General features: G+C 52.4%; 1 protein-coding gene across 4 annotated transcripts in view; it reads right to left on the bottom strand.

Moving 5' to 3' along the window:
• Gata3 (GATA binding protein 3) overlaps positions 1 to 19,456 on the bottom strand; it is a 30,092-nt gene extending 10,636 nt beyond the window's left edge. For 2 of the 4 annotated variants that reach the window (XM_021631844.2, XM_060372424.1), the window contains exons 1-3: positions 8,999 to 9,551; positions 6,124 to 6,660; positions 701 to 843 (exon numbers count right to left, since the gene is read on the bottom strand). In XM_021631844.2, the coding sequence (XP_021487519.1) occupies positions 701 to 843; positions 6,124 to 6,660; positions 8,999 to 9,239 (921 nt within the window). In that variant the 5' untranslated portion in view covers positions 9,240 to 9,551. Of the gene's footprint in view, positions 1 to 700; positions 847 to 6,123; positions 6,661 to 8,998; positions 9,675 to 19,232 lie in introns of those variants that run through there. The other 2 variants (XM_021631845.2, XM_060372423.1) reach the window with 2 other exon arrangements.
• Between the last annotated feature and the right edge of the window lie 4,262 nt (positions 19,457 to 23,718).

Raw genomic sequence — 23,718 nt, forward strand, 5'->3', positions numbered from 1 at the left:
TGGGTAGGCGTCCCCTGCCAACTACTCTTATTGTCTCTGTTATATACACTCACACTGTTCAGTCGGCCCAAGGTCCCAGAGTCAAGTTTACAAACAAATGCCTCCTGTTTGCCTTCTTTATAAATGCTCAATGGTTTGAGGTTTTCTCAAGTACTTCTAATCATCAAAAAGCTCAAGAAGGAAAAGGAGTGTGTGGTAGGAGCCAGAAACTATCGACCTATGGACAGTGTTTCAAAAAAAGTAAAACCGAAGGCTAGACAAGACCACAAGTCAAGACAGGAATCACAAAACTTCCCACAGGAGTCACCTGTATAAAATCCTCACAGTGCCAGACCAAGAAGCACAGAAACACCAGGGCCAATTCTCAAATTCGGTTACTTCACTACCAATGCCGTGACCCAGGCTGGCTTCAGACTCAAGAGATGGCAGAGGCCGGCCTTGAACTCCTGATCTTGTGGCTCCACCTCCTAAACTCTGGGTTTACAGGAGCACACTACCACACCATCAAGTCCTATCAAGATTAGAGCATTGATAATGGAATAAAGGGGTTGGGGAGAGAAAAGGTAAAACCAAGGGAAGGAGAGTAAAACAAAGAAGAGGAAACTGCCCTGCCTGTTTCCTGCACAAAGCCGTTCATTCCAGGGAGACAACATGGAAAACACAGAACGGTTACATGAGTCCAGTCCTTCCAAGAACTTACCAGCCTTCGCTTGGGCTTGATAAGGGGCCGGTTCTGTCCATTCATTTTATGGTAGAGTCCGCAGGCATTGCAGAGATAGTGCCCAGTACCGTCTCGCCGCCACAGTGGGGTGGAGGTGGCCCCGCAGTTCACACACTCCCTGCCTTCTGGAAACAAGATCGCAGATAAGTCACTTATGGAAGGAAAGCATACAAAAAGGAGATGACATTTAGAATTCTGAGAGGAGGGTCTGTGGGATCCCTGTGTGAGTAAGGCGCGCGCACACACACACACACACACACACACACACACTGAAATCAGAAGGGAAAATAAAACCGAAAATGTTTCCAAACATTTTTGGGTCTCACCCCACCTCCAAAGTGCTCCGGAGTTACAGCCCTTCATATGTGACACAACTATTCCCTGTAACAAACTGACTGCAGCACTCTTTACTTGATTTTGGTGAGAAAGATGGAGCAGAAAGGAAGGAGGAAGAGTGACCCTTAAAAACATCTGCCTAGGAACATGCTGAGTAGAGAGCAGCCGGGGGGGGGGGGGGGGTGCAACGCAAAAGACTCCTTTCATTTTCCTCAAAAGGAAAAGTAAATGAAGCAAGCGAGGGTGACCCAATTCATCATCGGCTGCTTCTATATAGATTGACTCAATAATGAAGATTAGAAAGGGGAAAAACGAAGATTAATCAATGGCTTGGTAGATAGACAGATACTAGATGGATGTATTGATCGATCAATTGGCTGACTGACTGGGTGTCTAGAACATCACTTTTTTTTTTTACTTCCAATAAAACTAGTTGCAAAGTCATAAATTAAGGCCCAGCAGGACTGACTCATCCTCTTATTCTCACAGCCTCCCCTTCAAAAGATACCAACATTTCCCATAGCTTCCCAGCTGCTCTTGGAGGAACCGAAGTTAGACTCTGGCCCCAGCCTGGCCAGCCAAGCAAGAGCTGATGGGGAAGGAAACAGTACAAGCCTATAGGAAGGAGATCTGCAAGAGGGGAAAAGCCAGGAGAGAAGAGGGCAGGGGGGAATAGAATGCAGGTCAGATACAGATTGGGAGAAGAAGCAAGTCAGTCGAGGAGGGGAGAATGTTAGTCCACTCATTAACTGAGGCCCAACTACAGCCTTTCTTTTTCCAAAACCACAAATAAACAAACAGAAAACCAGCCCAGCCAGGTTTGCTCGCTCCCAGAACCAGGGCTGCAGCCAGACAGGGATCCACTCCAGAAAGTTCCTCAGTAGAATGGGATCCCTGAAAAGAAAGGGGCCGAAGGGACTTTGCAACTTCTGAAAGGGCGGAAAGATCCTTTCTAGCGGAACCTCTCCCACTTTGGGGCAGGCGGAGAAATACACTAAAATGCTTGTGTCCTCAAGCATTGTCCTTGTCCCCAAGGCGAGGACACTCCAGGTGGTCCACCACAGAGGTGGGACAAGGTGATGAGAGGGAGACACTCAAGGTGGATGAGGTAATGGAGAACAGCCCTAAAGGTTTCTCTGAGGAGGCCAAAGCTATCTAGAACATTTACCTAGCATGTACAAGGTGCTGGGTTTGATCCCCAGCACTTAGAAAAGGGATCCCTTTGTATGGAGCTGTTAATCAATGACAAAGTAAAGAAAGAAACTCCAGAAGAGTAATTAGTGATTCTGGCTTCTCAGGAAAAGAACAAAATCTACCCTGGTAGACAGAAGACCTAATGCTTTTCGGAACGCCCCAGATCAAGCCTGAAGAAACACCTGTGGCCTGCCACCTTCTCCAGGGACAATCCTAGCAATTTCACTTCAACCCTCTCAGCAAGTGGCCAGAAAACCATGAGAAATATTTATCCTCTTCACCTTCCCATTACTCAGGGACCATGTGTAAACTTACTTTTTCAAAAGTGATTTAAGCAGGTAATTTATTTTTTTCCATCCAGATTACAACAAGGCTCCTTAGCTTGGGGTGGGCAGAGGACTCTCCCTCGTTGTACACCCCTGAGACCAGATATAAAACCTTACACATCTAGTAAAAGGTGCTGGAATGAGGTTAACTTTTCCTGGTTCCCCTCCAAGATTCTGGGGTGCTTCATACTCAAGACAGCTTTCATGTGGGGTCAAACTCTGACGGGATATGGCCAATGGAAGGGATGGGTGGCTGAGGAGGTACCAGCTATAGTGCCATGACCAGGAGGCTTTGCGGCTTGAGCTTCCCAAATGTCTACTGCATCCACAGCCGGCATGCTGGGAGATAGCAGCATGGGGCCATGGCCCAGCCTAAGCCTGCTTTTTATCCTGTCTGCACAGGGGCCACTTAGGTGCCCTTCCCTGCCTAAGCACTGGGTAAAAAGGAGCAGTGAAGCTTGCTGGCCACATGCTCCCCGTAGCAGGCACGGCAGCAAGCTTCTGCCCTGAGCAGCGTTAATGCCTAGGCACCCTGGCGCTGCTGAGGGGGATCTCCCAGCCTGTGGCCAGGCTGATTTCCTTTTCTTTGTCAGGCAGGAGGGAGGAAGACAGCTTCCTTTTTAGAGGGCCCTTGAAAGCAGAGAAGGCGGTTGCTCTCAGGCGGAGAGCCCTGCACACTAGAGCAATTTTCTGTCTTGATTCACTCCACAAGTTTTCGACTGCCTTGCGTGGGTTTTTCTCTTTTCATTTCCCTTTGCCTCTACTGTGACTTTAGCACACAGGCAATTTTCCTAATGGAGGGACTCTCCTGCTTTCTGTCTTCCTCTTGCCTCTCCCCCTGTCTGCTGTGAGCTGCCAGGCAGACACCTCTCCTAGGTGACAAGAACCACAGAGCGGTGAGGCCTCTTGACATTCAACAGCCATTTTCAAATGGCCCTTGGGCTTCAGGCCGAAACCCTGAAACTGGGCTGAGTAGGAGCAGAAGGAGGGTAAGATATCCTTCTCAGGAGGGCGGAAGGAGATACCCACATCCAAAAGTGATCAGGGAAACCGGGGAAAAAAAAATGGCCCTTCAGAGAAAAAAATAAAAGCAACAGCAACAGCCTTGTCTTTTGTTCACAAAGATAGATCCCAGACAAAAAGCAAAGACACCAAGAAAGCAATGACCATAGCTTTCTCCAAAGCACTACAACAATTCTGACTGGCCCCTCTTTTCTGTTTCCTCCAACAAATGCATCTGCAAAGAGGAAACAGAAAGGAAAGGGGAGAAAGAGGTGAAGGGAGGAAGGGAAGGGAACAGGGAGCAGAAAGGAAGGGAGCTGACCTAAGAGAATCGCTCTACTAGAATTCTGACCAGTCTGCCCTCTGCATACTGAGGGCTTCTGGAAACTTCCCTCTATACTCCAAAAGTCCCAGGCCCTCTGTGGGCCAGGTGTGCCACTCTTGGTTTTTATGACTGTGAGAAAGGAGTAAAAAAGGAGGAAGTAAAAATCCAAATTACAATGATTTTCCTCCTTCACCAAAGTAATAAACAAACAAACAAGGTGCATGCATAGGAATTCCTGGTTCCCCGTTTAGAAAAGGCCTAGTACTGCCCCCCCAACCCCCATTCTGCTTCACAAACTTCAGGAAAGAGATGAGATAAAGAAACAAATCAAATCCAAGGACAAAAAGTATGCAAAATGCAAACCCAAGGAAGTGGAAAAGAGAGTCTCTTGGAAAGTCAGCCCCTCTCCCCCTCACAGCCACCATATCAGGCTCGTCCCTAACCTCAGAGCCCTACCAGTAGAGAGAAATTTTGTTTTGTTTTGTTTTGAAACCCCATTGAAACCTCAAAATACACAGTCTTGGTTCCTTGCTCTCAACCCCCCAGCAGACTATGAGGAGGCAACCAGCACCTTGAAGGTCTCTCTAGTCCAGCGCCTTCGACTCCCCGCAACCCAGTTCTTGCCTAGGCACCTTCAGCAGACCACATTCCTCCCTCGGCTCGCCCTTCCTCTAGCTTTCTTTTTGACTCTACCAACGAGACTCTACCTCCTTCTCCCTCCTGCCTACTTTCATGTACTGAACATGCAGGTCTGAGTTTTTCTGTCAGCCTAACCGCATCCGGACTCTATTAAAGTTCCTGGCCCAGGATAAACAATGCAACTGTCGCGTGCAGCCGTCTGAAAATAATTGGATTAGCTAAAACATATCAACTAAATAGAGACAGTCCTGCTCAGGCAGTCAGACTGAATGTCACCCTGGGAAGAAAAAAAGGGAAAGAAAGGAAGGAAGAAAAAGAAAAGAAAACCCTGAAAACCGATCTCCTGGTCACTGAGCTCCCAGCACCCCTCTCTGAAGCATGATGGTCTGAAAAGTGCTCATCCAGCCCTCCAGAGACAATGGATTATTTTTGTAACCATTGCTTTTTTTTTATGCGATCTAAGTAGCTGGCGTGGCCTACTCTGAAAGGAACACACCTTATGAGACATAACCATCTTCACAAAATCCCTTCTAAAAATACACTTCAGTCTGATCGCAATCTCTTTTGACTGAAATGCTTCTCGTAGCCACGGACTGAGAGCGAATTCGTCTTGTTTCTAAAGCAAAGAAAAATTCTGCATGTGTATGCTTTTCCTGCAATATCCTCAACAGAAAAAAAAAAATCTCTCGGGGTGCTGGGAAACACAGTCTGCTTTTGAGGGGAAGGGAAGGGAAAGCGGAAGCATACACCTGCAGAATCTTTTTTCAGCCTTTCTGTCGACCTTGCCCGGCTTCCAATCAACTCCAAGAGTCATGAGAAGTTAACACAGAATGCTCCAACAGACACTAGGTAACTGACTAGGCAAGGGAACCTTGATGTTCCTTCGGCTCTGCACCCCATCAGGAACCCACCTCCTGCCCTCAGAAGTCCAGCTAAGAGTTCCCTTTCCACGCAAAGCCTGCTGCTTTTCCAAAGTGTCTGCCTCCTTCCCAAATGACACAGACACACACTTTATTTATACATGTCTCTGTAAAGGACAGTCCCTGGCTATAGACCCAGTGACCCTCTGTGAGGGGAGGGGAGGAGGAACAGTCCCACTGCCAGAGGCCAAAGGGGTCATAGGAGGGACCTGTGTTTGTTTAGGTTGGAGGAGGTTTCGTTTTAGCTTTAAACACTACAGATTTATTCCTGGGGCCTTCCATTTGGTCTTGGAAACTAAAGGTTAGTGGTAGAATCCAGAAGTCCCTCAGCCGGCAGGAGGAGAGGGTATCCATTTGTTTTTGTTAGTCTTTTTCGTTTCCCAGCTCACTGGGGTGGGGACGGTGTGGAGGGTGGGGGATTACAATTAGATCACACTTCCCCTCTGCAGCCTAAGTCAGTGGGAGTTAAGACACATCACATTCTTCCCAGGCTGGAAGAACGGAAGAAAGTAGATCTCTAAAGGGCTGGGCAATACCTGTAGCCCTCCCAGAGATCCTTATTTTGGAGGGAAGGAAGCCCCCTTTTCTGTCCTGACCCCCGGGTGTGGTGGGAACAGGAGGGAGCAAAAGAAAGACTCCCGGGGTGGAGGTGGCGCTTACCTGTACTGGATCGCGCCTTGGGCCTCGATTTACATCCGAACCCGGTAGGGGATCCTCCCAGCAGGCTGCTGGGTGGGAAGAGTCCGGAGCTGTACTCGGGCACATAGGGCGGATAGGTAGTAATGGGGTGGTGGGCTGAGGACGAGGCCCCTCCCAGGGTGGTCATGCTGCCTCGGGAGTGGGACGCCTCCAACTTCATGCTATCAGGAAGCGGCACCTGATACTTGAGGCACTCTTTCTCATCTTGCCTGGCCGATCCGGCCGATCCCGGGGTGGACAGCGACGGGTCTGGGGAGACGTCCTTAGGAGGGGTGGGCGGGAAGGTGAAGAGATGCGGACTGGAGTGGCCCGCGGCCAGAGAAGAGGATGAAGCCGGAGGGTAGACGGACAGCGGCCCTGGAGAGCCGTGGTGGATGGACGTCTTGGAGAAGGGGCTGAGGTTCCAGGGCGAAGCGGTATGGTGGCTGCTCAGGGCTTTGCCGCCATCCAGCCAAGGCAGGGATCCGTGCAGCAGAGGCGGGCGGCATACCTGGCTTCCTGCGACGCCCGCGATGGCAGGGAAAGAGGAGAAAAGGGAGGACAGCAGTGAGAGCTGCTCTCAGACACACCTGGAGATTCTCCCCCTGGAGCCCCCAACCTCCCAGTCAACAACCTCCTGGCCCAAAGGCCAGAGGGCTCAAACCTCCTCTAATCTCCATGGTCCCAGGAGTACCAGGCCCACACACCTCAAGATGGAAGCAGGCCCTGTCCACACCCATCAACTCTAAAACGAAAGGCCTGCTCCTAAACGCTCCATAGGAGTTGCAAGGACATGGAGAAAAGGTGCCTTGGCTTATTTGTCCTGTTCAAATATGCAGTCTAAACCAGATTCCCTGGAGTCCATTCTCTCTCTCCCTAGAACCTGCCTTGATTTATTGGTTCCTTTCAATGGCCCTGATTCTCTCACCGCAGACTTAATCCCAACCGGGCTGATAAGAGAGTCAGTGTGAATGATGAGGCCTGAAGGATGAGGTGGGACCGTGCCACTGCTCTACCCCAGAGAGGCCCAACTCCCAACACCTAACGCAAGGAAGGCAGGGTGCAGTTGAGAGTTAATTTCAGCAGTGTTCAATGCTTGATTAGAACTGGCAACGCTGCCTCCAGAAGGCCTGAAAAGAAAATTTGCGTGGGCATTTTCATTGCCCAGACCCTTCAGGTTATCCATATCTGAATTCTGGGATCCCCCACGCCCTGCTCTTTTCTCACCCTTCCAAATCTTACAGGAAATAAAACAAAATCCCTAGGCCCTCAAGACTTTCCTGTTCACAGGGGTGGTATGTGAATTTTGGTACCTGAGACACAAAAATCCCAGTTTATGTGTTTATTTCAAACCATGGGTGACTCATATACAGAGTATGTTTAGCCTTCACTTAAAATACACAATTTTAGGGCATTCATGGGTTATCCAACTCCATACTCTCTGATAGGGGAACCTTTAAACTCCAAGCGCAAATCTACACTCTTATCGATCTCTTCAATCCAGTATCTGCCTCACCATTTGACATTCTAGTCAACCATTAAGAACAATACTGAAACTAAAATCTTAAGCGAGGGGAAGGGGAGGGGAGGCAAGAGAGACGGAGAATTCTTTTGAATGCCAAGGGTTAAGGTTCTTTTTTTTTTTTTCATGCAGGAAGTAGTATAGTAAATAACATTAGGTCTGATCTACCTCATTTCCACTTAACTGCTCATCTGCACACAATCCGAGCAGAGAGCGCCCCGTCCGCAGAAATGACTGCTTGAAACCTGGCGGCTGTAAGGCAGAGGATGCCTGCTGCCTGAGGGGCTGTGTCATAGGCGCCAACGCTGGCTCTGGATGGGAAGACCTGAGCAGACCTCCGGCTGACTGAGAAAACCTCACAATTTCTTCCCTTCGGTATTTTGTTCGTTTATTAAGCACATACAGCTGGGAAGCGTTAAGAGTCCCCTGTCCCAACCACACAAGCCTGAGTTGTTGTTGTTTTTTTTAAACACCTCAGAACTCCCCTAAACTTCTCAAGGTGAATGGTTTGGGGGTTGGGAGGGACTGAAAACTCTCCTACTTAAAAAGAAACTTTGATGTATCCTCAATCTTTGAGGAGCCTATTGGAACCGCAGTAGGCCAGAGGAGAAAATGTGGCCAGGGTTGCTGGCAGTTAAGCTAAAAGTAAAGACGTAGGAAACTTCTGTGTAGCCGGGAGTCTACGCAAGCCTGACTTTTCTTCAGTTTAAGGTTTCCTCCCTCAGTACGGTGTCAACCACCAGATTCTCTTCCTTCAAGCCACTAGTAGGTAGGAAACTTGCCTAAAACTCAAAGTCACTAGCTTCGGGGAGGCAAAGTCAAAGAAAGTAGAAATAAATACATGTGCTTGGGCCTTTGAAAATATAAAAGGAGAAACAAATGGCAAGGCACTAGCGGAAGACCACTTCCACCAAAAAAACTCTAAGCTGGAATCCCTCCGGAGGAGCCCAGGTCCAGGCCGGCCTGGCACTGCTGCCCGGCCTGAAGGGCTCAGCGCCTGCAGGCACAGCTTAAGACTACCCAGGCTGCAAAACCTACAACGGCGTACGGACCAGGGCTGCATCCCGGCGCTTGCCAGGTGAGAAACTGGCCCAGACAACACCCGCAGAGAAAGATGCCTGCTGCACTCTTAAAAAAAAAAAAACAACCACCACTCTCCCAACCAGAGACACTGCTTCCTCGCCCATTTCCGGGCCCCAATTTTTTTTTTAAATGAACTAGTGACACACTTAGGGGCTTTCGCTTGCTCTGCCCTGCCAGCCAGTCTCTGGCGGTCCCCGGTACCCGGGAAAACACGCGCGGACGCAGAGGGTTCCGGCACCAGCGTGAACTCACCGTGGTGGGTCGGAGGGTACCTCTGCACGGTAGCCCTGACCGAGTTTCCGTAGTAGGACGGGACGTGGTTGCCTTGGCCGTCGATGTTAAAAAGGACGTCCACCTCTTCCGTCAGCGGATACTGCGCCGGGTCCATGTACGAGTGGCCGAGGCCCGGGTGGTGCGAGTCCGGGTGCTGCCCGTTGAGCACCGCGGGGTGGTGGTGGCTGACCCAGCGCGGCTGGTCCGCGGTCACCTCCATGTCCTCAGCTGTGCTCGCGCCCTCTCGCCGGGCCCGGAACCCTCGCGGGTAGAGGGAGGGCTGTCGGCCTGGGAGGTCCGCGGACTCCTGCCGTCGGAGGCCGGGGAGAGGGATCGTTTAATGGCTTGTTTGTAGTGAGGAGGATAGGAAAGGTGAGCCAAACGGAGGGTTTAGGGAGGAAAAAAAAAATCTTCGCTGGATCGTTTAGCAAAAGAAAAAGAAAAAAAAAGTAAAAAAAAAAAAAAAAAAAAAAAAAGAAGGAAGAGGGAGAACCCTCCTCCCCCTCCCCAAAAAAAAGTACACAACGCGGAATAAAGGGACCAAATGAAAAAAAAAAAAAAAAAAGCGAGAAAGAGAGAAAGAAAGAGGATTCTGGAATCCAAGCGTGGCCACACTGCACACTGGCTCCTTGGAGAAGGTTGCTCCTTCGATCACCTGCAAGGGAGAGACGGAGAGGCCCCGGTGAGTTGCAAGTACTTTTAACACCTGAATTGTGCCGGGCGCCGGGTTTCCTCCGGCTCCCCGCAGGGCCGACTCGCCGAGACGCGCACACGCGGGCGAAGAGAGGCGAGCGGGAGGGGAAGCCAAGCTATCCCGCACACCTCTAGCTGCCAGGCTCACGGGAGCCCGGGACTGACTTGGGGACGAGTCCTCCCTGGAGGACACTGGCCCCGGGATCTTTCCAACCCCTGCAACTCCTTCAGAAGGAGAAAGCTGAGCTTTAAAGTTGACCTCCCCCACCCTCCCCACAAAAAAAAAAAAAGTCCCTCCAAGTGGAGGGAGGGATATCAAACTTTAAAAAAAAAAAAAAGTCACAATACCAACCTGAGTAGAAAAGAGCGGAGAGGAGGAGGAGGCGGCGTGTGACCTGCCCGGTCAGCTTGCTCTCGCTCTCTCAGCCTTTTCTCTCTCCCTCTCTCTCTTTTCCTCTCCCTCTCTCAGTATTTTTTTTTTTTTTTTTTTACAGGGAATGCATTCTTTCTGAAACTATCAAGACGGCGCCAGGCAGCTCAGTGTTCGCAGACAGCTGTGGCGCGGCGCAACTTAAGGAGGTTCTAGTGTCATCCGCGCCGAGGGGGAGGAGCCTGGCGCTGGCAGGAGGGGACGCGATCCCCAGCGCAAGGAAACTGCAACCCAAACCCTCTCCCGGACCTCGCCGCCACCCCCACCCCACCTTCCCCACCCCCGCACACCGCCGCCCCTCCTCCCGCTCCTCCACTGACCGGAAAGGGGCGCCGCCGAGGGCCGCCTAGGGCAGAGGGGCCGCGGGCAGGGTGGGCGAGGCCGGCCCGGGCTTGGGGCGGAGGGGACAGGCAGGAGGGAATTCGCGCTCTGGCCCTTTAAATGCAGCAGAGCCGATTCATTCCGGCTCTGTAGATTATTCCGAACCAGTGAAACCCGGGCGTCCCATTCATAAAGCCTAATTTCCACAAGCAGACTTTTCTTTTCCACGCTTTTTTTCTTTCTTTTTTCAAAATGAGCAAACTTTGAAATTAGGATTCAAGCCAGGACTTTTTTTTTTTTCAGTTTATATCAGCTTAGGGGGTATGTGTATGTTAAAAAAAAAAAACAAAAACTGATCGTGAAAGTTTTCATTGGAAAGTAACTAAGGTTTGCCTCCCAAACCAGTTTCCTGGGAGGCTGCGAAATCGCGCGAAGGACCTGGGTTTGGTTCGGACGCCCGCGTTGCTGTTGTTGTGGTCTTTGCTTGCTCTCAGGAACCTCTCCAGCGCGAACGGCGTCCGCCGCTGCAGCTGTCCTTTTTCAGATCTAACCTTATAAGCGCTGTGCGCTTTTGGCTTGGGTGACGATGTGGCGCATAGAAAGCCGGGTGGGTGAGACCCTGGCTCCCCGGCCCCCAAGTTCCGTGTGAAACTAACTTGGAATCTTTGCTCGCGTGGCCTAACTTTTCCCCTCGCCGAGCTCAAGGCCCTACTTTCCTCTGCCTTCCACCCAAGGAGGACAGTCCGCTCCACAGTCCCTCATCCTGGCCTCCGGGGTGGGACCCAGCAACTTCCCGGGCCTCTGGGGGTCTCGGGGCCCGGGTCTGCCGGGTGGGCAGCGGGCTGACGCAGGCTGGGCTGCTCCAGGGCGCTCTGTGGAGGGGGCGGGGCTGTACGAGGGCGGGGCCGTCGTAAGACCCAATCACCGGGCGAGACCGCGACCGGGCCGCAGTCGCCCCGCCCCACGGGCGCCAACCTCTGCGGCCTTGTTCGGTCCTTTGAGTCACTGCATCCCCTAGTGGCGTTGAGGTTTCTGCAGCCTGGGTCCGGGAAACACAGCCGGGACAAGCAAGGTCGGGCGGGAAAGACTCGGGGTGCACCCCAGGGCAGCGTAGGAAAAGGCGATTTTTCTTCCACCCTCCAGGGCAAAGAGCGTCGCCTGGACGGCTGCTGGGATTCATGCTGTCGTTCCCTTTTCACTCCTTTCCCCCCTTAAAATCTCCCACCAATACCAAACTTCGATTCCAGACAAGCACTTCCTAAAAAGTTCTCAATAACTCCTGCCCTGCTGTGGAGAAAAGTCATCAGCGTCTACCTTGAAGCCGGTGTGTCGGAGGGGTGCGTTCTTTTTAAAGCACAACCCTTGAAAAAGACAAAATGACTTGGAAATGTGCCCTGAGGGCTTGAGTTTGGGGCGTCTCTTGACTCCTCATCTTTTATATATGATCTTTATTTAAAATCAAGGCTGAACGTCTAAATAAAAAATACGAAGATGCCTTATGTATGTATTTATAAATCTCCCTTCCGAGTTCATCCTGCACCCTTGTCTCGCTTTTACGAGGGCGGCCCAGTCTTAGAATATTGATTTTTACTTTCGCTCTTTGACCAATTCATCTCTCCTGGGCCAATCAAGCTGCCAGCATCTCATTCAGCTCACGGCACTCTCAAAACCTTTTAATTATTTAGCTGCTGTCTAACAGTCACCGGAAACCGCTCCATAAACAAGCAGAAAACATTTTTGCTAAAAGGCCCGGGATTAAGATTAAGAGTTTTTAAAAAAAAAAAAAAGAGTAGTATTCCTGTGTCACTCCCGAGTTGCGTAGGACACCTACCAGTCAGCCTGACCCTATAGGGTTCACAGCTTCGAGGAAAACCCTAAGGAAACATGACTCTTTGGTCTTGGACACCGAGATCTAGAAGTCCAAGAGAGAGAGAGAGAGAGAGAGAGAGAGAGAGAGAAAAGCAAAAGAAATCCATCTCGAGACAAGAAAGAAAGCTGCTGACGCCAAGACTTGAACGTGTTAATTTATGCGGCTTAAACCTGCTTTTAAAGACTGAAAAGAAAAATGCTTCTGAAAGGGAAGGCTTCTCTAGTTGGGGCGCCTCTCTAATAAATTTGGTAGTGGGGATGGAGAGGATTATTCGTTTTAATTCAATCACCAGTGGAGCTACGCTGGATGCAAATGACACTCCCCTCCCTTGGAAAAAATACAACATCTAGTAGGCCCCTCCTGGTCTGAGGTAGTTTGGGGCTGGCAGAGATGGGTAGGGGGCCTGAGGCTGGATGCCCCGGGTAATGGAGCCAGCCTGTAGGGGGTATTTAACATGTAATTCCCAGCCGGTCCGCCCCTGTTCCCGGACTGACAGTGGGTAATTGGGAAAGAGGACGTTGCTCTTTTGATGGCCCGCGCCGGCCAGTCTCGCCGACGCCACACTGGGTTTGACGTCACGGGCCCGGCCCCAGAGTCAGAAACACAGAGCAGGGGAGGGGGAGGGAAAAAGAGAGGAGGGGGATACCGGGGAGGGAGGGCCGAGGTCTGCTCCCGGACCCACCGGGAAGAAGGGGGAAGGGATCGAGTCCGGAGAGGCTTCCGCGCGTGGCCTGAGGCGGAGAGCCGGACTCTAGGGGTCTGGGCCAGACCAGGCGCCGGTCTGACCCGCCTGGCTCGCAAATGCAGGCCGGGCTTCCTCCTCCCCTGGCGGGTGGCGGGGGAGGGGAGGGGGCTTGAGGCCCGAGGGAAGGAGGGAAAGGTGGTCCGAATCCTCCAGTTGCCAGAGCCTACAAAGCTGATCCGGGACTCGGGGGGTGGGGGGGCGCCTCGATGCCCTCCTGAAGACCTGCGGTGCCACCCACAGGCACACCAGGCCTGGCTCGGTGTGACGCGTTCCCTCTCTTTCCCGGGAGCATCTGGCGGAGCTGGGGGAAAGGCAAGAGAAAGCCATCAAGAAGGAGGATGTTGCGGCTGCAGCCTGGAGCCTTTGGCTCCTGTAGTTCGGGAGGCCTGCCCCAATAGGGTAAGGGGCCGAGGAACTGTCTGGGTGCCTTGGGGACCCAGCCTCCTGGAGCGAGCAGGAGAAGGCTCAGCTAGAACTCTCCAAGGATCCGGGACCTGGGGCTGCGCGCTGGGTAGCCGGAGCCAATTCGGCCTATCTGAAAATCCCAGGCCTTGAGGCTGCTGCTGTAGGCATCAAGTTGAGCAGCGTATGTGTGCCCTCTTGGGGAAAGGGTAAGAAATGGATCTGACTTTCTCTATGCTTGGCACTTCTCAACACACACACACACACACACACACACACACACACACTCACACACACACTTGCCCATCCTTCAGGTCCCTCCCACCCGTCTTCACTGGGGCGTTGAGACCCTGTCCCTCTGGAAGTAGACGCAGCCTGTCCCCGTTCAGAATTTGGAGGCCCTGGTCGCAAAATGGCTGAGCCGGTGATTGGGCCTCATCACTGAGGCCACGGACCCAGAAGGTAGAAATCCACTTAGCTTAGCATCACCCACCCGAGCCTGACTCCGAGGCGAGACTAAGCGAGCTCCGCGGGGCCGAGAGGCGCAAAGATGCCATGGGGAGGGGGGGGGGGCGGTGAGCGCTACCCTCCAGAGAGTGCCCAGCAAAGCCGAACCTCGGGGGTCGGAGTCCTCTGGTTACTAATCCTGGGCAGGGGTAGAGAGCGCGCCTTGGAATGCCCAGGGCTGTCATTTGAGCGTGTTTACTTAAGGACTTTGCAGGCGGGGTGGTAGGATTCTCCTAAAGGCAGCAAATATTTGCTGGCCGGGGAACGGAGCGGAGCGGGGCCGTCGTGCTTTGACCCTCCCCCGCGGAGCCACGGCGCCGGCCGGGGCGGACCTGACGGCTGGGTTACCGGCTGCAGTGAAGCCCGGGACCCGGAGGGCCGGCAGCGCGCAGAGCAGTACCGAAGGCCAGAGACTCAGTGCACAGCCCGGGACCCTGAAGACCTGAGGACTGAGGGAAGGGGGGAAAAAAAGTCCCTTCCCCTTCCAGCTCAATCAATCTTCCTGGGATGCGGTAGATCAATAAAAAACGAAGCGAAAAGACCGTGGTCGCTGTGCGTCTGGAAAGGAAGTGGAGGCCAGAGGTATCCGCGCCGGCGCCGGCGCCCGCTTACCAAGCCGATCCGCAACCCGGAGGTCTGCACCGCCTCGGACCAGGGGAGCAGGGCGGCGGCGGGAACCCGGCGCGACCGGCCGCGCGGGGCCTTTAATTGGGTGTATCCGTTTTTAACAGTGGCCATTGTTGAAGCAATTAGCGAGAGACAATAACCACCAAGACGCGTTTAATGCGATTCTGCGCGCTCTGCAGTCCCAGCCCGGGCGCCGCGGTAGACGGGCCGGGGAGAGCCCGGTGGGTTCTGGTTGAGAAGGTACCGGTTCGGTTCCTTGATATCATTTTGTCCGAGGCATGAAAGTTGCAAGAGGGGTGGGTTTTTTTTGGGGGGGGCCTAGATCCCCCAAGAGGGCCACGGTAAGGAGACGCGTCCTTGCTCTTGCTGGTCCCCACTGGCCACCCCCAGACCTCTGTTCCCTCTTGAAGCGTGGGTTGGAGCTGCAGCCACCGCGTCCATCCACGGCGGCCTGTCTGAGGGAGGGAAGGCCGGGAAGGCTGGGACGTTGGATCCGAGTCTCCTTTCTAAACCCCACTTCCCCCGGCTCGGTTCCTCGAACCAAATCCAAATCATCTTCCCAACCGGGGGAGGAGCAAAGGAGAGACCCCTGCCAGCGGCGTGGAACACACCTCCCTTTTCTGGAGCCAGCCCCGCCGCCCCCCTCCTCCGCTCCAGCCTCGGGATTAGGTTACCCAGGCCGGGCGAGGGTTTTTACTGGATGCGAGACCCGGACAGGTAAAGCTGAACAAACAGTCCGCGGGCTGCGGGGCCCGAGGGTTAGGCCGGGGACACAGCCCCAAGGCGCCAGCCGCCGGCCTGGGATGAGCGGACCGAGCGGCTCCGGAGGCCGCTTCCCCTCCGCGACCCGGACCTCGCAGGTTAAATACTTATGACGTTATCACCGTAGCTCTCGCCACGTCCCCCTCTCTCTTTTTCCCCCGCATGAGCTGAAATGCAGAAAAGAGAGAGCAAAATCAAAACGTGATGGGAAACGAGGCCGGCAGTGGGCCATGCTGGCAGAAACACCTTTCCAGTTAAAACAGTGGACAGGGGACTTCAGTGATGTAGAGAAAGAAGGACCCGAAGAGTCACCGGCCACGAGGGATGCTGGTAGTGGACGCCTGCGCAGGGGGAAAGCCGTGGGAACGTGAATGAAAATCTCCCACAACCCTGGTCTGGGGTCCACCTTCCAAGCGAAATGAGCCACTGTTTCGGGGGTTATATGGTTTGAGTTATCTTTCTTCTTCTTTTTTTGCTTAAATCATCTATCACAGTTTAAAACGCGGGAGGAAAGCCGCCCAGATCAGGAGGAGCGGCGAAAAGAGTGTATGAGAAAAGAGATGAGCTGGGCGATTACCCCCCTCGCACTCCGCCCCCAGCACAGCCCCAGCCAGCGCCTTCATCTTCGAGGGATTCCTGCCCTCCCTCAGCCACTACTATCACACACACACACACACACACACACACACACACCCGCCCGCGCGAGCGCGCTTGAGAAAACCCCTGATTATAGCAAGATTTTAAAAAAGAAAAAAAAGGGTAGGTAGGGGTGAAGTGGAACGGGGCAGACGACGAGGAGAAGACCGGGGATTTCTGCTTTCGAATAGAACAAAGCACACGTGAGGGGGATGGTGACTGGGGAACCCAAGGCTAGGGTGGGAAGAGAGGGAACTCAATCAGGAAGGAGAAGGTCTGCGCTTTCTCGCTCTCCCGCTGGCCGGGCGCTGGAGCGTGGGCTCCCTGGGAAAGAGGAAGGGTTTCAGGTGACCCACTGGGAAGCGCAGGGAGGCTCCGGCAGCCGCTGCCCTGCCCCTCGGCATCATTAATTTTTAGTGGGAGATTGGCGGTTTCTAGACCCAGCCTGATCCCAGGACAGCCGCAGGCCCAACCTTTGAAGCACCTAGGGTTCCAAGGGGCATCCGAGAAAATCCGGAGCCGAGTGGTCCGGGGTTGGACGGCTTGAACACAGGCCTCTTCGTCTTAGTAGACGTAAGGCTGTGAGACTGAGGAGGGTCAGCCTTAGTCACCTGCTCATTTCAACCCTGGCTTCCCAGTTCTCCCGGCTGGCTGAGGCGCTCCTCAGTCCTCAGCGCCTTCTTCAGCCTGCTCTCCTGCTGCGTTTTGGTGGTTTGGAGAGGTGAACGTGGGCTTTATCTTGGAGATGTGGAGCATTCGAGTCTCTAAATTAGCCCAAGGAATTGGAATTGACAGGGGACAGTCCAAGGTGGACGAGAGGGCTGAGGTACCTTCGCAGCAAAGGTACACAAACAGAGGAAGGAGATTCTATTCAGATCCTGGGGAGAGCAGAGGGTGGCCTTTTAAAAGCACCAATCATTAGTGTCATTGAACGAGCTGCTGACCCCAAGGAGAAAGCCTTGAGTGTGCCTAGCTCAGAGGTGCAAAGCCAAGACTTCCCGGACATCATGGGCTCTTTTCCCAGAGCTACCTTTCTGCCTGCGACCCGCGGGTCCAGGTTCCCGTGGCTGGGCACCCTGCACAGCCTGCCTTGAACTTCAGCAATTTGTTACATAAGAAAACAACCACAGAAGGATGCCTTCTCATCGCTAGCTGCTTGCAGACTCCCTCCCCCACCCCAAACTCCGACCTCAGAGGGGGCAGCGGGCAAACCTTCCCCTTCCAAGTTTCCTGTGACTCTCCCCACCACACGCAGCTCCCACTGACCCAGCAAGAAGCAAGGGGAGCCCCCTCCCCACAGTTAATAAAGGTCCTTAGTTATTCCAGCTATTCCTGGGGAGGGATTGGCACACAAAGACATGCCTGGAAAAGAGCACATACTCAAGTGTGAAATGGCTTAGACATCAAGAATAAAACAACCCTCCAGGGTAGCCTAGAGAGTGTTAGATAGCCCAGGGCTAGGGAACAGAAAGTTTCCCCCTTCTGTCCCACTCACAGGGTTAGAATCCTTCTTTCTCTATCTCAGTCTTCACTGCGGGGACACAAATCGCCCAAGGAGGTAGAAGTCTTGGGACTCCCACATACCTGCAACTTCCCTGAGCCTTTCTGTGTGGCTCTGGGCAATTGGCAAACCGCCCTAATGCTTTCGTCCACCCCTTCACTACGCTTCTGTGTGATCCCCAACACATACGTTTCCTGAAAGAAGGCAGAGTCAAAATGGTAAATGAAGGAAAAGGCAGATCTCCCTGTGTTTGTGACAGGAAAGGACTGGAGAATCTGGGGCGGCTGTCAATGACGGCCGATGCGGAGGGTGGATGCGGGCATGGCATTCTCTAAGCCCTGTTGTGTCCTCAAACCAGAAACCTTAGGCCTTGCCGAGCCACTAGCTCCAACCTTGAAGCTGGGCCTTCTGCTAAATCCCAATGTGAGAACCAGTCAGCGATCAAAGCTCATTGATAGCCACACAAATCTTGGTCTATCAGAACAGAAATTACGTCAATACCTAGTTCAAACTGAGAGAGAACATTTTTATCCTTAGGAGCGGTGCAACCATTTTATTGAAAGCCCTCTTCCCCCACAAATAGCAATTTGGGCAGCCAAGCATCTTATTTAGAAATGCCTGGACGCACTCAACCCGTTTGACTGGGATTCCTTGGCCATCGGCCTGTCCCTGGAGGAACAGCCCACTACTACCACCAGTGAGAGGGGACGGACTGCAGAAAGGCTACCTTCGTTATTCGTCCCTTCAGAGTTCTGAGTCTCTCAAACCATGATGTCAGGGTCCTGGTATAAGAGGAAAAGAGAGCCAAGAAACGGGAAATAAACCCAGGGGGATGTAACAGGCAAGGTTACTTCATGCCTACTCTAGACAGAATCCCACTTGTCAGCTGGTCACCCTGCTCTATGAAAGAAATACTGTTGCTAGAGCCAGGGCTCTGCTCAGATTCACCAGACTTTCCTTGCGTTTTAACGTTAACCTATTTTATGTGCACATCTATTTTGAAGCGGCATATTGGAGGTCTGCTGGTCTGATATCCCGGGAGAAAGTCCAATTTTTATCCCCTCTGTCTTCTCCCTCCATGCAAGTTGGTCCTTTCTCTGGAAACCAGTTTCTCACCCACCTCAGGGCGCTTCTGTGAGCAAGGGTGTCTACCAACCACGACCACCAGCTACCCTGAGGTGATGCCAGATGCCGACAGACACATCTGGCCTCCAACTTTATCTCACAGTGCACATGTTGTTTAAATGATATGCAGAGACAATGAGCCTAAACACACAACATTTGTAAGCAGAGAAAAATAAACATGCAGTTGACACTCGGGCACGGAAGCCACCTTAAGACAAGACTCCTAAGCAGATGGGCTGTTTCCTCCAATTTTCCCTTCTCCCTCGAAGCCAAAAGCATCTGTCCAGAGCCCTTCCCAAGCACACACACCCCCAGCTCTTATTTTTCCCTTTCAGTTTTTCTCTACACCCCAGGTTCTACTAGCTCCTTCCTCCAAACAAGGACATCCACACACCCCCACACCATCATTACCCAAGGTCACCGCAGAAAGCCAAAGATTTCCAGTGGCCAGCAAGAACAATAAAGGACGGGGGTCTAGTTCACTTTCTTCCAGGGCCAGCTGTCCCCACGGGGAGAGACCTCCTCTTAATTCTCTCCACGTGGAGAAGGGAGAAGGAGAACACAGGAGAGGGAGACAGCTATGTACTCACTGACCTGGGCAGCTCTCTCCTGAGGGCCAGCTGTTTTTTATTTTGTCCACCCGACTCGCTAGAGATCTGAAGATAGAAATGACAGGCAGACTTCACCACCGCTGCCGAAGCTCCCCGCCGCAGTCCGGAGCGCTGCAGCTGCTTCACTGCAGCTCGGCTAGGCTCCCAGCCAGAGGTAAAAACCTGGCTGATGTGAATCCTTGCTTAGAGCCCCCTCCCCTCTGCCTTCCTTGGCTCACTGTAGGCAGCTGAGCTCTTCCGGGTTGCAAAGGGGTGGGGAGAATGGGGGGAGGGAAGAAGAAAGAGGGAGGGAATGAATAGCATCCCCTTTTGCAAACACACAAACCGCACATCAGTGGTGTGTGAAACTGAGAGGGGGGGCAAGAAGGATCGCCTGAAATGTGACCTGCCCCTGGCGCCTACAAAGCCAGCCCACTGTCTTCTGGCAGGGTTGGAATTAACACTATAAATGTCACTGTTCCTGTGGACTGGGTCATTACTGTAGGTATAAGCATATCTGAAGCATTTTCTCCTCACTTTTGAATAAATGTTTTAATAGCAGCTTCCATGAGCGCGGCCAGCACGCATCACAGACAGAGCTAACAAACTAGTAAGCCTTCAACGCGCTCTTCTCCTAAGGTTTGGGTTTATACTGGCACCCCCATTCTCAAAAAGCAGGGTCTTTGCCCTCATACTGTACCCACTGCCACCACCACCGGCAGCCCATTAGTTGGGGATGTCTAGTAAGTTAGAACTGGCCCGTTTTTGACTGGGCTTGACCGCTGCTGCCCGACTCGCCTGTAGAAGAGTCTTCATCAGCGGCACGTAAACTAAAGGGTCCTATGGGTCCCAGTTCCCTTGAAGACTTCGAAGGAAAATTAACCTTTGAGGAGAAAAATTAAAAACAGGAACCAGAAGCATTCAGGAAGAAAAGCTCCAAAGGAAATGATGGCAGTGCCCCCCTTGGAGTCCTCCCCCCCCCCACTCTTCTCATCCCTCTCCAATAGTGAGGACATCAGAATTATGTACCAAAGAAATCTGCCACGAATAAATTTCAGCTGGAGTGAAATGAAACTCTGTAAACACTGAGGTAGAAAAGGGTCAGAGTCCATTTGTTTTGACAGGTCGAGTTTTCCCTTCATTATTTATACAAAAAATGGGGGTATGGAGACTGACTTTAAAAATAAATACATCTTTGGAGAGAAATAAAACAAAATTTTGTCCTTGGCTGAACCACGAAGTCAATAAATTTGGGCCGCTCCAACCGGTTGGGTAGGAAGGGGTGGCTCGGTGTCCTTTTGGGGTTGGTCATTCCCTGGGAAGCAAAGGAACGGCTGGTGGGTGAAGGTGGGGCGGAGGAGAGAGGGGGAAAGAGGAGCCCGGAGGCCCACAAGTGTTAGAGTGGAGACACGTAGGGGGCCCGTGGAGTGGAAAGGGGTGCGGGGTGCCGGCTATCATCCTGCAGAGCGGGTGATGCCGCGACAGGCACCCTTTCCCCCTAGAGAGGGTCAGTGACCTGTCTCTACCTCCACAAACCTGAAATTCTTGCCATGTAGACACCAGCCCGCCTGCCAGCCGGTCTGCGCCCGGGCCCGGCCCCCTTGGTGAAGCTCAGAGTGGGGGGGTCTGAGAACACCAGTTGGCAGTCTGGCCGACAGAGAGAAGGGGGTCTTCTGGTCCGGCAGGGAGCCCCCTTCGCTTAATCAATCTTGCCCCTGTCCCTAGGTCCCCGTCTTGTCGCGCCAGCTCTCCGCCACCAAGCGGCAGAATCTCGCTCTCCTGTGAGCTCCGAGGATTCGGCGGGGGCCGTGCTCTTCAACAGCCTGCGCCCAACCTGTTGCCCTCAAGCACCCGGTGTACTGTCCAGGAAAGCCCTGGGCCCTGGCAACCTGTTACCGGCTTCTGGGACCCATAGGGGACACGCGCACCCTTCTTCCTTGCACACAGCTGGGTGGGAGCTGGAGCGGAGACCCCGGAGGCTGGCGTGTACCCACGTGACTGCTGCAGCGCCCCCACCCCACCCCAGCCCCTGCACCCACCAGCATCTAGACCCCTACGTCCAGTTCCAGCGGGCGGTGGGACCCCACGCTTCCCTTTCCAGCCTTGTCCCCCTTTAAGCTTCCTGTTGTCCCCCCCCCTTCTATTTACCCTCAACAAGTTCGCCCTCAATTTGAAATTTTTTTTTCTTCTTCTTCAGAATGTGCTTCCAGCGCAGACGCCTTCGGACCTCAAGGCCGACTTTCTTCCCTCTCCCACTCTTCCCCTAAGGAGCCCTCGTGCGGGCCGGCGACGTCCCCTCCCCTAGGTCTGCGCGGGGCTGCCGGCCTTGCCTCGCCAATTCCCTTCTGCCGACAAGGGCTCCCGGCTGCCTGCAGTTCTAAAGTGTAAAGGGGTGTTCAAGTGCAACCCCGTGGCCCCACCATCTCTCCCCCAAGCCTTAAGCGAAGGAAGTTAGGCTTCCAAAGAAAATCCCAAGGACTGCGGCGGTCCGACAGAGGCTGAATGCATAATCTGGCTCTGACAAAGGACAGAGGGTGGAAAACATAGTGGGGAGCTGGGTGGGTATTGAAGGTGGGAAGGAAGTGAGGTGAGGAAAGGAGAGGGTGCTGCCCAGTGGGAACACGCGTTTAATACTGTTGCCTCATTCCCAACACTCGCGGAGGCAGAGGCAGGTGGATTTCCTTGCTGGTCTACAAAGCAAGGTCCAGAACAGCCAAGGCTACACAGAGAAACCCTGACTTAAAAAAAAGAAAAAAAGAAAAAAAAAACAGAACAAAAATGGGGGCAGAGGGGAGGGTTTGTTTGTTTGTTTGTTGTTGTTGTTTTTCTGAGTGGTAAATAAAGTGAGAGGAAGGCTCTGAGTCCTTTCCGGGACGGAAGAACTGAAGGTTTATTCCTGATTCCTGGACATCAGCTGGGCACACTACAAGGAGAGTGCTTTCTGAATTTAAAAAGGAATTAGGGAGCGATCTCATTGAGGATTTTTTTGTGTTCTCTGGACACCTGGATCACAAAGACACAGGCCAACTCATGGCCACTGAGAGCTGAAGACAGTCAGTGCTGGCTATTGCTGCCTGAACCTTGAGCCCTTCATTCCATACCACCTTGGGTCTGTCTAACTCCGCTTCCCCTGCTGGAATGACCACTGCTCATCCTTTTTAACTCTTTAACCTGTGTGGAACTAAGAACAAAGAAGCAGAGGTCATTCTTCCTTGGTAAAGATTGTGAGCTGACTTAGCTAGGGAGATGGTGTGAAGCCCTGGGCCTGGGACACATCTTGGCTTTGGGACATTTCCTGGAGGCCATGGTGCCCTCTTAATGGCCACCATCACCAGCTGCTTCCAGAGGTTAGTTCTCTAGCTTTTCTGAGATCAGAATCTAAGGCACTAGGGTTTGAAATATCACGGGAGGCCCCCAGGCATGTGGAAGAAAGTGGGTCAGTGAGTGGCTAAGGGATAGGTGAGCGCAGATCTCATCAATGGCCATGGAGATAGGTTCACCCTTTGGATAAAGAAAAGGAGTCACCCAAATTGAGGAAATAGCCTCTGACAGAACCGCCAATCCTTCTAAGATAGGGTGGTCAGTTAATGCAGCCTCGTTGTAGGGACCGATGAAGACTTCATAGCCATCTCCTTCCAGTGGGTCCTCATCATCTCAGGTGTTTCCCCTAAAACTGTCTCCACCAGTCTTCGACAGCATTCTGACATTTCAACTTCCTGTGTACACTTTGAAATTATCTCAGAAATTTGAAGGGCACTCTGTCAAAGGACAACATGCCCAACCAACCCTTACCCCGAGTTTAAAAGCAAGTGTGGTCTTACACACCTGTAACCCAGCATTTAGAGAGGCATTAGAGAGCAATAGAGAGGCTACAGCAGGAGAATCAGGATTTTGAGGCAAACTTGGGCTACAAAGTGAGATTCTGCCTGAAACAAAACCAAATAGAAAAACAAAACAAAAGTCTAATCTTTCAATCTTACTTACTGGAACTTACTTTACAAGCATAGAGGAAGGTTCAGCTGGAAAGAATGCAAAGGCCATACAGCACGGAGCCTAGGACTCTATTTTTTCACATCCCCCAGCAAAACATTTTTATTAGAATCAACCACCAGGGTTGTGATTCTGAGTATGTTTTCCTGGTTCAGTTTGATTGGGGGTAGCTGCAGTAGGCAGCAGGCTAGTAGGTAGCTATGAATGTCTCAAATGAAAGTTTCCAAGAGGAGCCACTAGAAATTCAAAACAAAACAAAACAAGACCAAAAAAAAAAAAAAAAAAAACTCAGACCCATTCCACCCAGGCACCCTAAATAAATAGCCCCGTTTGCAAATTCCTATCAATTATTACGTGATGGGAAAAAATCCTATCTGAAAATAAAGCACGTGGATGGGGAGAATTTTAATTAAATCTTACTGTGGATATAATGGCATGGAAGTGATTTTTCATTCGGCGCTTGCCTGCTCACCAGTGTTTTATGGCGTTTTCTTGCCTCT

This window comes from Meriones unguiculatus, chromosome 19, assembly GCF_030254825.1.
Source record: "Meriones unguiculatus strain TT.TT164.6M chromosome 19, Bangor_MerUng_6.1, whole genome shotgun sequence".
In the NCBI taxonomy this organism is placed as follows: domain Eukaryota; kingdom Metazoa; phylum Chordata; class Mammalia; order Rodentia; family Muridae; genus Meriones; species Meriones unguiculatus.